The 17,500-nt window shown below is 45.4% G+C and overlaps 1 protein-coding gene across 2 annotated transcripts in view; it reads left to right on the forward strand.

Annotated features, from left to right (window-relative positions):
* The window catches only part of LOC308153057 (AN1-type zinc finger protein 3 homolog), a 31,771-nt gene extending 17,637 nt beyond the window's left edge, over positions 1-14,134 (forward strand). The window contains exons 4-6 of one of the 2 annotated variants that reach the window (XM_080526149.1): positions 822-887; positions 7,856-8,065; positions 11,569-14,134. In XM_080526149.1, coding sequence (XP_080382275.1) covers positions 822-887; positions 7,856-8,065; positions 11,569-11,723 — 431 coding nt within the window. In that variant the 3' untranslated portion in view covers positions 11,724-14,134. The remainder of the gene's footprint in view (positions 1-821; positions 888-7,855; positions 8,066-11,568) is intronic. The other variant, XM_080526150.1, reaches the window with a different exon arrangement.
* The last annotated feature ends 3,366 nt before the right edge of the window (positions 14,135-17,500 follow it).

Here is a 17,500-nt window from a genome sequence, read left to right on the forward strand (position 1 = left end):
GTCTGGTGCTGCAATGCAACGTCAGGATCCGAAGCCTAAGAATTTTACTCTGTTACGCTCTGTGTAATTATCAAATAAACTTGAAACTTGAAAAACACACACACACACACCTCCATGATGTAGAATGAGAGGAAATCATCTCAGCTCTCCATCTACCTGCGAAAGCTGACACCTCGTACTCTGTGGAAGAGGCCTCTGTATTCACAATTAGCGGAAGGAGGCAGGAGCGATCGGTAGCGACAGAGTGACGTGAGTGAACGCCGCCCCCTCTGGACGTGGCACGAACATTACGTCTCAGTTAAAGTAAAATGGAAGTCGGCCAGAGAGGAAAGTATTACTCTGGTGTTTGACCTCCGCGGTGCCTTTCTAATTCATCCCACTCTTATGCCTTTTACTTCTTCTTCTTTTTTTTCTTTCTTCCCCTTTCGGTTCTGTGTGAGAGTTTCATGCTGGTAGGCAATAAAGCTTTAAGTCCAGGGTTCTGATATTGCAGAGGGCAGCAGCTATTTTCTGCAGCAGCAGTCGAGGCGGGCGGCTCTGCGCCTGTCTATATTTGTCCCTGGCACAGATAGGGACGAGGTGGCGGTAGGCAGAGAGACGTTGGAGAGCTCCAGCTTCAGCTCCAGAGACCCTGCAAGGTTAACGCGTGTACAAAGGAGTTTCCAGACCGAGGTGTCGTACCTGTTATGGACCTGTGGATTAGATTGAACGCCCCCCCCCCCCCCCCCCCACAGTACTTTGGTAGTAGGTTGAGGGTCACCCATAATAACCTCACGTATTTCTTTCTTTCTTTCTCTCTCTTTTTTTTCTTCCTCTCCCAGAAGTCTCCAGCACAGACACAGCCCACGGCACGCTCTCCACCCCCACGAAACGGCCCTGCGACTCAGGTAAACGCCGTCGCCTCGACATCGACCACGTCAACCAAACACGCTGTTCCTGTTGTTCCAAGGTCGTGTTTGGCCACTTTGGGGGGGCTGTCGACTTCGTTTAAGAGGCCGAGGGGGGGGGGGGGGGGGGTTGGGGGGAGGGCGGAATCAACCACCGTGAATTGATCTAAAATGGGAGTTAATTGACCTGAGAGAGGGGGGGGGGGGGATGCGGGACCGTAGAGTGGACGTGGCGAGAGAAGCGAAATCCAGGATATTTGTTTGGGAGTGTAATAGTAATGATAATACTGTGGTGGATGAATGTGCTGCATGTATTACACATGTACATGAACGTGTCTGCCTATGTAAGGGCACGTACACGTCAGGGTTTCCGTTAGAAAAAATTGCCGCCGGACATCGTGTCCGGGAAGATTTCGATTTACCGGACAAACGTGATATATTCCGGTCATCATATTAAAATATAATTTATTTATTTATTTATTTATTTTATTTTTTCAAATCTAATATAGCTGTTTGTCGCGGTGATTACTGTTGTGTAGCGGCCTATATATGCCATTTAATGTCTATTTCTCATCCGATACGATTAGATGCGAGCTATATAATATATAATAATATAACATGATTCGCATGCGCGCTATGCCATTATGTCCAGCGCTGAACGGGCGCCTCACTGGGAACTGAACAGACAGCATCGATCAATGAACGGACTCCACATTACGTTAACTGAAGTTTGTTAAATTGTTTGGGATTAATGTGAGTTTTCTATTTTCTCTTTCCAGTTTTACCCTTTTTTTATCAATAAAACAACGTCATTTCTATAACCAGGTCTCGCTGGTTGGGAAGGCATTTCGTTTAGCTGCCTGTCAAATCATACTTAATCGGACTCGGGAGTATGACAATGAGGAGAACATAACTGTTTATTGAGAAGCAATAGGCAGGCTGGGATACGTATATAAAGAAATACCACAATGTCTAGATGTATAACATTTTATTGAACAGTGCAAGCATGTAGGCTTCTGGCGTGACATCGTACCCCTAACGTTCTTAGGGCTTGTTTGAAAAGCTTAGACTGAAAGTTAGTGCCCTGGTCAGATTGTATAACAAGAGGAAGACCGAATGTGGAAAAAAACGTTGCTTTCACCACTGAGCTGGCTGATATGTTACGCAACGGAACAGCTTCGGGAAAACGAGTAGCAGCGCTGTGAGCAAATACTGACTTCCACTTTTAGTCCTAGGCAAAGGTCCAACACAATCAATTATTACACGTTCAAATGGCTCCCCTATAGCAGGACTGGGATGCAATGGTGCGGGTGGAATGGATTGATTAGGCTTACCCGCCATCTGACAAGTATGGCAACAGCGGCAGTGCTTGGCAACATCCGCCTTCAGTCCGGGCCAAAATAAATGTTTCAATATCAGCTGATAAGTTTTAGTTATACCTAAATGTCCTGACCACTGGCTCTCATGTGCTACAGATAACACCTGTTGTCTATAACCCACAGGCACAACCACTTGTTTTACAGTATTCCACTCACAACCATTTGCATTAGGAGGAGACCATTTACGCATTAATATCCCATCGTTAACTCATTGACTGCCAAAGACGCCAATTGGCGTCTTATAGAATAGTAACGTTGACTGCCAAAGACGCCAATTGGCGTCTTATAGATTATTTTATTTTTTTCGCGGGGATCGCGTTATTGACATGTTCTACACCTAGCGAGTGAATTTCAGACTTGGGTGTAATGTATTTCGGTCCCAGATGGGGGCAGTAGTTCGATAAAAGCCTGGAGAAGGAAGTGACTTGCTGTGGGTTGTAGTAATGGCGAAACGGATCAGGGTATGTGCCAAACGCGGCGCGGAGCATTGCGGAGCATCGCGGCCATCGCGCGACTCTTCAAACAGTTCAGAGTCGGATGATACAGAAAAAGTGCAGAAAATAAATAAATAAATAAAAGTTCTGCAGAAAAAGCTCGTTTTCTCTGTTTATTGGTCAAAATCAGGTGTTTTTGCTGAAACCACCCTATGTTCTACGGCCGATTTCTAAACACTCAAAGAGGCTAGAAACAAACTTTCTTTTTCTGATGAAAGAAGAGAGTCTAAAGTTTTGGTAGATATGTTCAATGTTTATGTCAAAAAAGTCAATATTTGGTGGGTCTTCAAAGTTCAGCGAAAATGCCCCAAAAGTCTGGCAGTGTGGAGCTCTCCGCTCTGAACATGGCTGGCAGTCAAAGAGTTAAGGAAATAAACTACGTTGCCCCCTATTTCAGATTCCTCACTAGCTGCATGTAAAAAACATTTGTTTAATGACTGATCAGCTACTTGAGCGACACGCAATCGCTCGCCGGTTACAGGCAGAGATAGGCTGTCAGCGGATGGTATGGTAGGACTCGGGGAGGATGGTAACTCTACCACTTTCTCCCTGGGAGAAGCTGAAACAATCGGGTTCTCATCCCTTTCAGAAAAGGCTTGCATAATCACACTATCACAGAGAGAAACATCGCTATCCTCCTCTCTGCCTCGACTCGATTGTGCACGAGTTATAGCGCACACCGGAAACAACCGCTGTTTCGCATAGGCAGCCTACACATTAGGAGTCATCATCATGCCGGTGTCAAATCATATCATAATAAAAGAAATACATAGCCTATATATTCGTCTTTTTTAAATAGAAGGAATCAGAATGTGAACTTTAGCGAATTGTATTCAAATTGTGCTTAGAGGGAATTATTTTCACCGGACATTTATGTCCGACGAGTTTTCAATTTGTCGGACTTCAACAAATTTTACCGGACAAAGACCGGTAATTACCGGTAACGGAAGCCCTGGTACACGTACACGTACACACACACACACACACACACACACACACACACACACACACACACACACGTACACACTCTCTTTCACACTCAAACTCTCTTTCACACTCACACTCTCTCTCACTTATTCTCACACACACCCACACACCCACACCCACACACACACACACACACACACACACACACACAGAAGAAAGGCTAAAACACTGCAAGGCAGCAGCAGAGGGACGTTGATCCCTGTCTGAAGTCACGTGACCAGGCTGCAGTGAGCTGCTGGAGCCCATTAACACAGAGTCCTGGGCTGGCGAGGAGAGCGGAGGAGAGCGCAGGGAGATTCCACTGGATAACGCCGCGGCACAATCGATCTCCTGGGAAGTTGGCCTAGTTCTCAGAGATTTATTGAGCTGAGATCTTTGTTCAGCAGAGCCAGGGGGGGGGGGGAATCCTGAGGATTGAGCAGAAAAGCGGCTAGAAAACTAAAACGTCCAGGCTATTGTGTTTTTTCCAAAAGCTAGTTCTTCATCGGCCGCCACTTTACCTCTTACCTCATCACGTTGGTGTTTTGGGGGTTCATGCCCAAGTGAACCTTACTTTACCTCTATGTTACCTAGTAAACCTTACTTTACCTCAGTGTTACCTAGTAAACCTTACTTTACCTCAGTGTTACCTAGTAAACCTTACTTTACCTCAGTGTTACCTAGTAAACCTTACTTTACCTCTATGTTACCTAGTAAACCTTACTTTACCTCTATGTTACCTAGTAAACCTTACTTTACCTCTATGTTACCTAGTAAACCTTACTTTACCTCAGTGTTACCTAGTAAACCTTACTTTACCTCAGTGTTACCTAGTAAACCTTACTTTACCTCTATGTTACCTAGTAAACCTTACTTTACCTCTATGTTACCTAGTAAACCTTACTTTACCTCTGTGTTACCTAGTAAACCTTACTTTACCTCTATGTTACCTAGTAAACCTTACTTTACCTCAGTGTTACCTAGTAAACCTTACTTTACCTCAGTGTTACCTAGTAAACCTTACTTTACCTCAGTGTTACCTAGTAAACCTTACTTTACCTCTATGTTACCTAGTAAACCTTACTTTACCTCTATGTTACCTAGTAAACCTTACTTTACCTCAGTGTTACCTAGTAAACCTTACTTTACCTCAGTGTTACCTAGTAAACCTTACTTTACCTCAGTGTTACCTAGTAAACCTTACTTTACCTCTATGTTACCTAGTAAACCTTACTTTACCTCAGTGTTACCTAGTAAACCTTACTTTACCTCTATGTTACCTAGTAAACCTTACTTTACCTCTATGTTACCTAGTAAACCTTACTTTACCTCTGTGTTACCTAGTAAACCTTACTTTACCTCTATGTTACCTAGTAAACCTTACTTTACCTCTATGTTACCTAGTAAACCTTACTTTACCTCAGTGTTACCTAGTAAACCTTACTTTACCTCAGTGTTACCTAGTAAACCTTACTTTACCTCAGTGTTACCTAGTAAACCTTACTTTACCTCTATGTTACCTAGTAAACCTTACTTTACCTCAGTGTTACCTAGTAAACCTTACTTTACCTCTATGTTACCTAGTAAACCTTACTTTACCTCAGTGTTACCTAGTAAACCTTACTTTACCTCTGTGTTACCTAGTAAACCTTACTTTACCTCTATGTTACCTAGTAAACCTTACTTTACCTCTATGTTACCTAGTAAACCTTACTTTACCTCTATGTTACCTAGTAAACCTTACTTTACCTCAGTGTTACCTAGTAAACCTTACTTTACCTCTATGTTACCTAGTAAACCTTACTTTACCTCAGTGTTACCTAGTAAACCTTACTTTACCTCTGTGTTACCTAGTAAACCTTACTTTACCTCTATGTTACCTAGTAAACCTTACTTTACCTCTATGTTACCTAGTAAACCTTACTTTACCTCTATGTTACCTAGTAAACCTTACTTTACCTCTATGTTACCTAGTAAACCTTACTTTACCTCTATGTTACCTAGTAAACCTTACTTTACCTCTATGTTACCTAGTAAACCTTACTTTACCTCTATGTTACCTAGTAAACCTTACTTTACCTCAGTGTTACCTAGTAAACCTTACTTTACCTCTATGTTACCTAGTAAACCTTACTTTACCTCTGTGTTACCTAGTAAACCTTACTTTACCTCAGTGTTACCTAGTAAACCTTACTTTACCTCTATGTTACCTAGTAAACCTTACTTTACCTCTGTGTTACCTAGTAAACCTTACTTTACCTCAGTGTTACCTAGTAAACCTTACTTTATCTCTATGTTACCTAGTAAACCTTACTTTACCTCTATGTTACCTAGTAAACCTTACTTTACCTCTATGTTACCTAGTAAACCTTACTTTACCTCAGTGTTACCTAGTAAACCTTACTTTACCTCTATGTTACCTAGTAAACCTTACTTTACCTCTATGTTACCTAGTAAACCTTACTTTACCTCTATGTTACCTAGTAAACCTTACTTTACCTCTATGTTACCTAGTAAACCTTACTTTACCTCTGTGTTACCTATTAAACCTTACTTTACCTCTATGTTACCTAGTAAACCTTACTTTACCTCTATGTTACCTAGTAAACCTTACTTTACCTCTATGTTACCTAGTAAACCTTACTTTACCTCAGTGTTACCTAGTAAACCTTACTTTACCTCTATGTTACCTAGTAAACCTTACTTTACCTCTATGTTACCTAGTAAACCTTACTTTACCTCTGTGTTACCTATTAAACCTTACTTTACCTCTATGTTACCTAGTAAACCTTACTTTACCTCTATGTTACCTAGTAAACCTTACTTTACCTCTATGTTACCTAGTAAACCTTACTTTACCTCAGTGTTACCTAGTAAACCTTACTTTACCTCTATGTTACCTAGTAAACCTTACTTTACCTCTATGTTACCTAGTAAACCTTACTTTACCTCTATGTTACCTAGTAAACCTTACTTTACCTCAGTGTTACCTAGTAAACCTTACTTTACCTCTATGTTACCTAGTAAACCTTACTTTACCTCTATGTTACCTAGTAAACCTTACTTTACCTCTGTGTTACCTAGTAAACCTTACTTTACCTCTATGTTACCTAGTAAACCTTACTTTACCTCTATGTTACCTAGTAAACCTTACTTTACCTCTGTGTTACCTATTAAACCTTACTTTACCTCTATGTTACCTAGTAAACCTTACTTTACCTCTATGTTACCTAGTAAACCTTACTTTACCTCTATGTTACCTAGTAAACCTTACTTTACCTCTGTGTTACCTAGTAAACCTTACTTTACCTCAGTGTTACCTAGTAAACCTTACTTTACCTCTATGTTACCTAGTAAACCTTACTTTACCTCTATGTTACCTAGTAAACCTTACTTTACCTCTGTGTTACCTAGTAAACCTTACTTTACCTCAGTGTTACCTAGTAAACCTTACTTTACCTCTATGTTACCTAGTAAACCTTACTTTACCTCTATGTTACCTAGTAAACCTTACTTTACCTCTATGTTACCTAGTAAACCTTACTTTACCTCAGTGTTACCTAGTAAACCTTACTTTACCTCTGTGTTACCTAGTAAACCTTACTTTACCTCTATGTTACCTAGTAAACCTTACTTTACCTCTATGTTACCTAGTAAACCTTACTTTACCTCTGTGTTACCTAGTAAACCTTACTTTACCTCAGTGTTACCTAGTAAACCTTACTTTACCTCTATGTTACCTAGTAAACCTTACTTTATCAGTGTTACCTAGTAAACCTTACTTTACCTCTATGTTACCTAGTAAACCTTACTTTACCTCAGTGTTACCTAGTAAACCTTACTTTACCTCTATGTTACCTAGTAAACCTTACTTTACCTCAGTGTTACCTAGTAAACCTTACTTTACCTCTATGTTACCTAGTAAACCTTACTTTACCTCAGTGTTACCTAGTAAACCTTACTTTACCTCAGTGTTACCTAGTAAACCTTACTTTACCTCAGTGTTACCTAGTAAATGATAGAGAACCCTTTTCCCCCCCTTTTTCTGTGGGTCTGTATTTAATTGCTTTATCTTTTTTCTTTGTGTGTCTGTCTGTCTGTGTGTGTGTGTCTGTGTGTGTGCGAGCAGCCTCAGAGTCGGAGAGCGACGTGTCCCCGGAGAAGCGCGCCCGGGTGGGGGAGGGCCCGGGGTCCAGGGTGGGGGAGGAGGCAGAGGGGGGGTCCGAGGAGTCCTCGTCCTCGTCCTCGTCCGGGCCCAAGCAGAGGAGCCGTCGGCGCTGCCACCGCTGCCAGACCAAGCTGGAGCTGGTCCAACAGGAACTGGGCTCCTGCCGCTGTGGTAAACGCACATACACACACACACACACTCACACACACACACACACACACACTCACACACACACACACACACACACACACACACACACTCACACACACACACACACACACACACATAAGCACACACACACATTCACATAAGCACACACGTAGGCATGGCAAGTGTATTTGTATAGCACATTTCATACAACAGGGACAATTCAAAGTGCTTGACATACATGATTAAAAATACAGCAAGAGGAGCATAGTAAGAAAATAAAAATGACAACGAATAAAAGCAAATGTAAGAAGTAAATAGATAAAACATTTCACAAGACAATAATTAATGGATAAAAATACATTGATATAAGTGTTTGTGTTAAATCATAACTGCTGCAAAACATGACGTTTTTTAGCTTAGATTTAAATATTTTTAGGGTTTGGGCCTCACACACTCTCACACTCACCCACTCACTTACCCACTCACCCACTCACCCACCCACTCACCCACTCACCCACTCAACCACTCACCCACTCACCCACTCACCCACTCACTCACTCACACACTCACTCACTCACACACTCACACACACACACACACACACACTCACACACTCACACACTCACACACACACACACACACTCACACTCTCACAGACAGAAAGTGCATGTGTGTGTGTAGAGAACCATCCATGACTATGCCACTTTACCACCGGGGGGGTCATTACAGCCTGGCGTCTTACCCATGACGCACCACGCATAACACATAAGCCAATTACCCCAAAACGCTTAACAATCCACTCTGCTAAATGAAGTTGTTTGCATGCAAATGAAAGTTACTTAAGACTTCAGGCCATAACTCACTCACTCTCTCTCTCTCTCTCTCTCTCTCTCTCTCTCTCTGTACTGTTGAACATAATGACAGTTTAGTTTAGTTTAAAGGGAAAGTCCTCTCAAACTGTAATCGACCTAGCGTCGTCGTGGAAAGTATACCCGGTCTGTATACGACGTCTGCGTGTGTCTAATAAATCCAGCCACTCCAAAAAGCGTCCGTCGCGGGCTACTGTGTGCTGTGAAGGAAGGGCTTAGTTACTGTAACGATAATAGAAAGTCATTAGCGCTTCGCAACTGAAGGCAGTTCTCATTAACTTGCGAGTGCTGAGTGGAGAACAGAGCTAGCAGCAGCTGGACATTAAATCCTGCGTGATCTCTCAATAGAGCTCCTGTGGTTTAGTCTACGACTCGTTTTATCTCTGCGAGTGTGTGTGTGTGTGTGCGTGTGCGCGCTGTACAATGAGTGTGATTTATATAATTGTTTGTGTGTGTGTGCTGTACAATGATACACTGTGTGATTTATGTAATATAGTTTGTGTGAGTGTATCATTGTACAGCACACACACACACTCACACACACAGAATGTGATTTATATAATATAATGTGTGTGCTGTCCAATGATGCACTGATTCTGATTTATATAATATTGTGTGTGTGTGTGTGGAGTCAACAAACCCCTGCCTCTCCTCAACGTCCTCACCTGAAGCGTCTTCTCCTCTGTACGTACTGGCCCCTCCCTCCCAACCCTGGCCCCTCCCAGCCCTGGCCCCACCCTCCCAACCCTGGCCCCTCCCAACCCTGGCCCCTCCCAACCCTGGCCCCTCCCAGCCCTGGCCCCTCCCAACCCTGGCCCCTCCCAGCCCTGGCCCCACCCTCCCAACCCTGGCCCCTCCCAGCCCTGACCCCTCCCAGCCCTGGCCCCTCCCAACCCTGGCCCCTCCCAGCCCTGGCCCCACCCTCCCAACCCTGGCCCCTCCCAGCCCTGGCCCCTCCCAACCCTGGCCCCTCCCAGCCCTGGCCCCTCCCAGCCCTGGCCCCTCCCAACCCTGGCCCAAGAGAGAGAGGCTCGAACTGAAGAGAGAGAGAGAGGCTCGAACTGAAGAGAGAGAGAAGCAGGCTCGTCACGCTCTGCTTTTAATCACAGCTCGTTGATGTCAGGGACATTATGTGTGTTAATGGATACATTAAGCAGTACGTAATCAGGCTCGCTCACTCTGTCTCCATGTCTGTCTCTCTCTCTGTGTCTATCTCTCTCTCTCTCTGTGTCTCTATCTCTCTCTGTCTCTCTTTCTCTCTCTCCCTGTCTCTCTCTGTCTCTCTCTCTGTCTTTCTCTCTCACTCCCTCTTTCTTTTACTCTTTCTCGCTCTCTCTCTGTCTGTCTCACTCCCTCTGTCTCTCACTCTCTCACTCTCACTCCCTCTTTCTCTCTCTCTCTCTCTCTCTCTCTCTCTCTCTCTCTCTCTCTCTCTCTCTCCCCCTCCCTCCCTCCCTCCATCGAGACTCGTTCAGCCACCAGAAGCCTTTGTAGAAGGCACTACAATGGGAAGAATCTGTGGAAATGATCCTCCCTGACTAAGCAGGCATAGATCTGACAGAGGGTTGGGGGGGGGGGGGTAGCACAGTGTCAGGAGCGGTGCTACCGAGTTAACATGAGCCAGCATTGAAGCTTTTTAACGTGGCGTTAAAAGACCCCACCCTGGCCTCTCTCTCTCTCTCTCTCTCAGGGAGGTGTTAAGGAAACTCCTCCACGTAATTACAGAAAAAGTTAATGACATTTATGTTGCTTACGCATTTTGGCCTACGAGAGAGTCGGAATCATGTCGGAATCATGTGGTACCAAGCGGACCAATCACAGTGCTTACGGTCTGCGTCAGTATGCCGCGTAGTTACATTTTTGGAGAGGTGCGCGTGAGCCTACACCGTAGATTTTACGCAGAAGTATAAATTGGGCTTTAGAGAGACCGACTCTAGGAGTTAACGCTTCTCTGTGGCTCAGTTGGTTAGAGCATGGCGCTAACAACACGCTTAGGGGTTGTGGGTTCGATTCCCACCGAATATAGACCGTATATGTACTAAAAGATGTATTCACCCATAGCCATGGAAGTAACTTTGGATAAAAGTGCCAGCTAAATGGCAGGTATATGAAAAAAACAACAGTACTGTATTTTTATCTTAAAACTAACTACCGTAGCTTTTTCTTATATTTATTTATATTAACGGTCCTTTCTATTTTTTTTATTATTCAATTAGAAGGGAATTAATGAATAGAAAAATGATAATACAAATAAACAAAGTTACTTGAAAAACAACGGAGGGAAGGGACGAACAGACTAGCTGTCATGACAACAGAAACACAAACTAACAGGCAACAATGGAGACACAAAATAACATCACACATTCACACGCTCAACATACTGTATGCTTACATATACACTCACTCACTCACACACACACATACACTCACACACACACACAATACACACTCAACATATGCGTGTACCCACATACACTCACCCCCCCACACACACACACACACACACACACACACACACACACACACACACACACCACTCACACACACACACACACACACACACACATACCCACACACACACGCACGCACACATACACTCACCACTCACTCACACACACACACACACTCAACCCTCTCTCTCCCCCCCCCTCCCAGGGTACGTGTTCTGCATGCTCCACCGGCTGCCTGAGCAGCACGACTGCCTGTTCGACCACCTGGGGCGCGGCCGCGAGGAGGCCGTCCTCAAGATGGTGAAACTGGAGCGCAAGGTGGGCCGCTCCTGCCAGCGCATAGGGGAGGAGTGCTCCTGAGCAGGGAGGAGGAGGAGGAGCAGGAGGAGGAGGAGGAAGAGGAGGAGGAGGAGGAGGAGCAGCAGCAGGAGGAGGAGGAGGTGCAGGACAGCCACCCGGGGGAGGAGGAGGAGGAGAAATACACACTTTGACCCCCCAGCGCCCATTTTTGCTCTCTCTTCTTTTGGTGTGTTGAATGTGCTCTTCTTACCTCAGAGAAAACCAGACAAAGCACTGCTAACTCGCGCCCGTCGTGGGACTGAAGCGTCCAAACCCCCCCCCCACCCCCACCCACCTCCTCCTCTCCTCCTCATCTGACCATCTCTTACTGCCCCCCCCACCCGTCCCTGTCACTTACTACCTGCCTTGTCACCACTACATACACACACACCTCCCCCCACCACCTCACCTGACTCCTCCCCCCTCCTCCATCTTCTTTGTTTAGTTCAGCTTTGGCCCCCCCCATGGTACACGCCAGTTCACCCCCCCCCCATTTTACTTATTTTTACCCCCTTCCAGTTCTGCTTAGAATTCCATGGAGGTGAAAAATGACCTCAGATCTGTGCTTAAAGACAACCCCCCCCCCCCCCCTCTGTTCTCAGCCATAACTCATCCCGTTATCCAGAGCAGGAATCAGGTCACCACTGTTCTGTCAAAACGACGACACCCTCATTTCCACCTGCGCCCCCCCCCACCCCCCCATACCACCACCAACACCATCTCAGGTTGTGGGGAATATCAAATGAGGGGGATGGGGATGGATGGATTGGGGTGGGGGGGGGGCAGTGGGGGTTGGGCTCTTGCAAATCTCCACCCAACCCACCCACCTACCTACCCACCCAACCAATCCCCACGCCCCCCCCCCCATCCCCTCCCCTCCCCTCCTCCTCCTCCTGCTCACCCACCACTATTGACAATGCAGCCCCCCTTTTTTCTGTGAGACAGAGAACTTTGTCTTCCGCGTCGGGGCCCCAGACCACCCCGAGGTTGGGGGGTGGGTGGGGGGGGGGGGGGGGGTTCACAGTGATGGCTGTCGGGGATTTGATCCACCCTCCTCCCTCCGCGTCTCGGTTACTATGGAGATAATGGGCAGCCACCCCAAGATCCCCCCCCCCCCCCTTCCTCGGTAACAATGTTCATACTACGGGTGCTGGCTAAGGACAAAATAGTCTGGGCTGCAAACCATTGCGGTATCCCGGACACGGACACAGAGCTGTCAAGTGACTGAGCTGTGCCTGCATCTGAAGGTGTCCCACGCACACACACACACACACACGTGCACACACACACACACTCACTCTCACACACACACACACACACACCAACTCTCACACAAACTTGCACACTCTCTCTCTCTCTCTCTCTCTCTCTCTCACACACACACACAAACCCTCACACTCTCACACACACTTGCACACTCTCTCTCTCTCTCTCACACACATACACTCACACACACACGCTCTTTCTCTCTCTCTCTCTCTCTCTCTCTCTCTCTCACACACACACACACACACCCTCACATTCTCACTCTCACACACACACACACACACACACACTTTCAACATATGGATCAGCCCATGCGTGTGGAGCACCAAGATGGAAGCTAAATCAAGCGGTACACTTTGGACTGAGCAAGGAGTTCTTCAGGGGGGACGTTGATGGGTGTCGTAGTTCAGGTTTTGCTAAATATAATCCATAATGTCTTAGTTATGCACTTCATTTCCCATCAGCCCCCAGGGTGTGAGACGGGTTGTTATGCTCTGCCACTGGTAGCTGACCCCAGTGTCTGAAGTAGGATTCTGCTTCTACCTTTTAAGGTTGTTTTTTCTCTCTCTCTCTCTCTCTCTCTCTCTCTCTCTCTCTCTCTCTCTCTCTCTCTCTCTCTCTCTCTCTCTCTCCTCTTCTTTCAGCATGACTCCTTCCCTCGTCCATTCTCTGCATTAATCCTTAATCCCTCTCTCCTGTTCTCATCTCTCCACTTTATTGATTCTTTCTCTCTCCCTCCTACCCTCTCTCTCTCTCTCTCTCTCTCTCTCTCTCTCTCTCTCTCTCTCTCTCTCTCTCTCTCCCTCCTACCCTCTCTCTCTCTCTCTCTCTCTCTGAGGGAGAGCGTCATAGCTGGGGTTGTGGCCAGAGCAGAGCGCTGAAAGTTGTGACGAGCACGTTTTAATTTTGAACGTTTTTTTTTTCTTCCTTTTCTTGTTTGAGATGTGGAAAGGAAATAAATTGAATAGTTATGATGATATCCTGTATCTTAAAACAAGTCCTTATTTAACCCTCTTTTGCGTTTCAGAATTTACTTACAATTTAGCGTAGAGCTGCATACTTTAGTTTAACGTTGTAAAGATGGATAAGAGAATCCTGTAGCCTTGGTTTCCATTGCTTCCTTTACTCCCTTTTTGTTGAAAAAGAATAAACTGGATTTGAGGAGATGGAGTGGTATGGTCAGTGTGTCTTATAGTGTGCGTGTGCGTGTGTGTGTGTGTCTCTCTCGTGTGTGTCTCTCTCGTGTGTGTGTGTCTCTCGTGTGTGTGTCTCTCTTGTGTGTGTGTCTATCTCGTGTGTGTGTCTCTCTCTCGTGTCTCTCGTGTGTCTCTCGTGTGTGTGTGTCTCTCGTGTGTGTGTCTCTCGTGTGTGTGTCTCGTGTGTGTGTGTCTCTCGTGTGTGTGTCTCTCGTGTGTGTCTCTCGTGTGTGTGTCTCTCGTGTGTGTCTCTCTCGTGTGTGTCTCTCTCGTGTGTGTGTGTGTGTGTACATGCACATTACATCTGTGCACTGTGTGTGTCAGTCAGATAGCTCCAGAATCTGTATGTGTGTGCACTCTGGTGGCGATTTCTTACAAACAGGGAGATGAATGAGTGTTTGCCGTGTGTGTGTGTGTGTGTGTGTCTCTCTCTCTCTCTCTCTCTCTCTCTCTCTCTCTCTCTCTCTCTCTCTCTCTCTCTCTCTCGCTTCTCATCCACTAATTAGTGTTTTTGAAAAAAGAAAACATGCGATGATCAAACGGCATCTTCAAAGCCAGGCAAGGCGGGTCAGACACCAACACGCTGACAGGGTCCTACTGTGATACACACCTCTGATGAGACCAAACCCAGACACCTCGCTGCTGCCCTGATGAACACACACACACACACACACACCTCCCAAGCATATGCCCTCTTCACCTCAACCGATCACTATGGATCACACACACTCACAAATACACGTATGCAGACTCACACACACACACACACACACACACACACACACACAGCGGGAGTGAGTGAGAGGAGGAGGCGGCTATTTTGGCTGTTAGGAGATCGGAGCTGTAATTGCTCGGGGGCTCGACAGCGCTGCAGAGATCTGACACCCCCCCCCCCAATGTAAATCATAATTTAATCTCGTTCTGATTACAAGAAAGTGTTTTATGGACAACAGTCTACAGTCGCAACTAGGTAGTGAATTATCTCCAAATAGTATGGTGTTTGCGTGTGTCTGTCTGTGTCTAATGATAATGACTAGAGGTGGACACACAGCAGTGGGGATCTGATTCGTTCACTAATGCGATAGAGAGCGCTGATATCCGGGCAGCGAGTGAAATCCAAGCGATCGCAAAGGGCGCCTCATTGGATTTTAGAACAATTATCTGGAAAGCGCGGCTGCGATTACATCCATGACACATTAGCACCCGCAGTGTGCACACTTCAGCACAAATGATGTCATGACGATGACAGACAGTAGTCCATTATTTGCGAGGGTTAGGAACAGCCGTCTCATAACCCAAACGTGTAAATGATAGCCTACCTGTTTTTTCTTTCTTCATTGGGCCGCTTTTTGCTGGTGTGGTTCCTTGTGCGGGGACGTTTGAGTGTATGCGATGATATATGAGACATTAGGATGGAAATTAAAAGTCCAAATGATTCATGAATGTCGAACTGTAATGTCAAATTATACAGTCAATACAATACATTCATTCATCCATGTATGGAAAGTACCTTTTGTCTTGTTTTTACACACAGACACACAGACTAGAATACTTCACTAGATCAACTCGTTGACGATGCAATTTCACAAATAGACATTCAGTCCAAGATAGATATAAACAACACGGAACCTGCTTTTACTCCCTCTACTCCCACACCAGTAGCCTACCATAGTCATGAAGGTGACATTTAGTCACCGTTTAAGAGCATATCGCCAGTGACGACCACAGATCCCAAAGCGCCTATTAATATCACTTGTATTTTTCCTCCTGACCTTTCCAGAGGAGCTGACAGCACGGTTCTGATGCCTTCCATCGCTGGGAGATAAACCCCCCTAAAATGGATGAATATTTAATGAAGCATTAAAGGATGAGTGCAGGACTATGGTTACCGTGGAGACCAGGGACTAGGCGGGGGCGAGGGAGAAGGTTTGGGTTTCAAGGTACTCTAACTGGACAGACACACACACACGCACACACACACACACACACACACACAATAACTCTTTAACCTCATCTTGACCATTCACCCCACAGTACACTTGGTGCCTCACACACACACACACACACACACACACACTTGGTGCCTTGCTACCGAGGAACGATCAGCGTCAAGCTGTGTTCTTACCGCCTGGGGTTCAAGCCTAGCACTTCAGATCAGACCACAGGGGTTAAGGACCAAGTAGGAAAGGAAATAAGTATGTGTTTATACTGCTTTATACTTGGTACTTTCAGTTGCAGCAGGTCGTCTAGAGGTTAGAGAGGCCGGCCAGCTAATAGGAAGGTCGCTGGTTCGATCCCCGCCTCAGGAGAGAGCTGCATGTGAGCTGGTGACTGGAGGGTTGCTGGTATCATATCTAAGCAGGGTTCGAGTTATAAGCTGAGCTTTGTGGGGGTCTCCAAAATAACAGTGCGAAATGTTCTCATGCACGCGCGCGAGTCATGCCCACACAGCGATGGGACTTATGAGTTTTAATTAGCCATAGGTTACTAATTTCACCACATCAACAACAGCACCACATGAAACAACAGCTATAAGCGATAGTCACGGGTATCTCGGCCAATAATGTTGTTGTTTTTGCTATAGTCCATTCACTTTCCCTGTTAGCACGACACATTGTCCACATCTCCATTTCCAGTGGCATCGCACCTGACATAAATAATCATGCATGCTCGTCCATGAATTGTGCTTTCATCTAATGTTTCATCTAATGCTAATACGAGAATCAAGTGATTTGACATTAGAAATGAATTAGTTTTTCATCTATTGTGCAATGTGCTCTACAATCTGGGCACATGAATGATCGGTGAGTAGGGCCGACTGTCCCGCCATTCATCTCATTAAGTTTCATAATTGTATTCAGTATTGTATAAGGCATCCTTTCTTTAGGCTGCCCTGAACGAACTAGCTGTCTCCCTATACACACTGGAGGTGAGTTCTGCTACTTTCTTCGGAAGCACTTGGTTTTGTTTGAGCTCTGCTACTTCAACAGTTTCAACGTTGGGTGTCATAACAGGTGCAGCTGAATTCAAGTTTGGTTTCTTGGATGAAAACCTGAAACTTTCCAGGCTTGTCGACTCGGTCGGCAGCAGTGGCCTTTTTTTGGGCGGCATGATAGCTAGCTACTGAATGTTTTCTCCTCAATAATCGTGTTTTCACGTTCGCGAGCTCTCAACGATCATATTCTGCTGTTGCACAATATTCTACTGCGCCCCATAGTGTCTTGGTGGTAAAGTGCAGGCAGTCAAAGGCATACTGTCATTCACAGGAGATTAATGGTAAGCGTAGTTCTTTTGGAAAACGTGTTTATTTTAGAATATTTATCAGATAAATAAATA

Source organism: Nansenia antarctica (genome assembly GCF_963989245.1).
Source record: "Nansenia antarctica genome assembly, chromosome: 3".
Taxonomy (NCBI): domain Eukaryota; kingdom Metazoa; phylum Chordata; class Actinopteri; order Argentiniformes; family Microstomatidae; genus Nansenia; species Nansenia antarctica.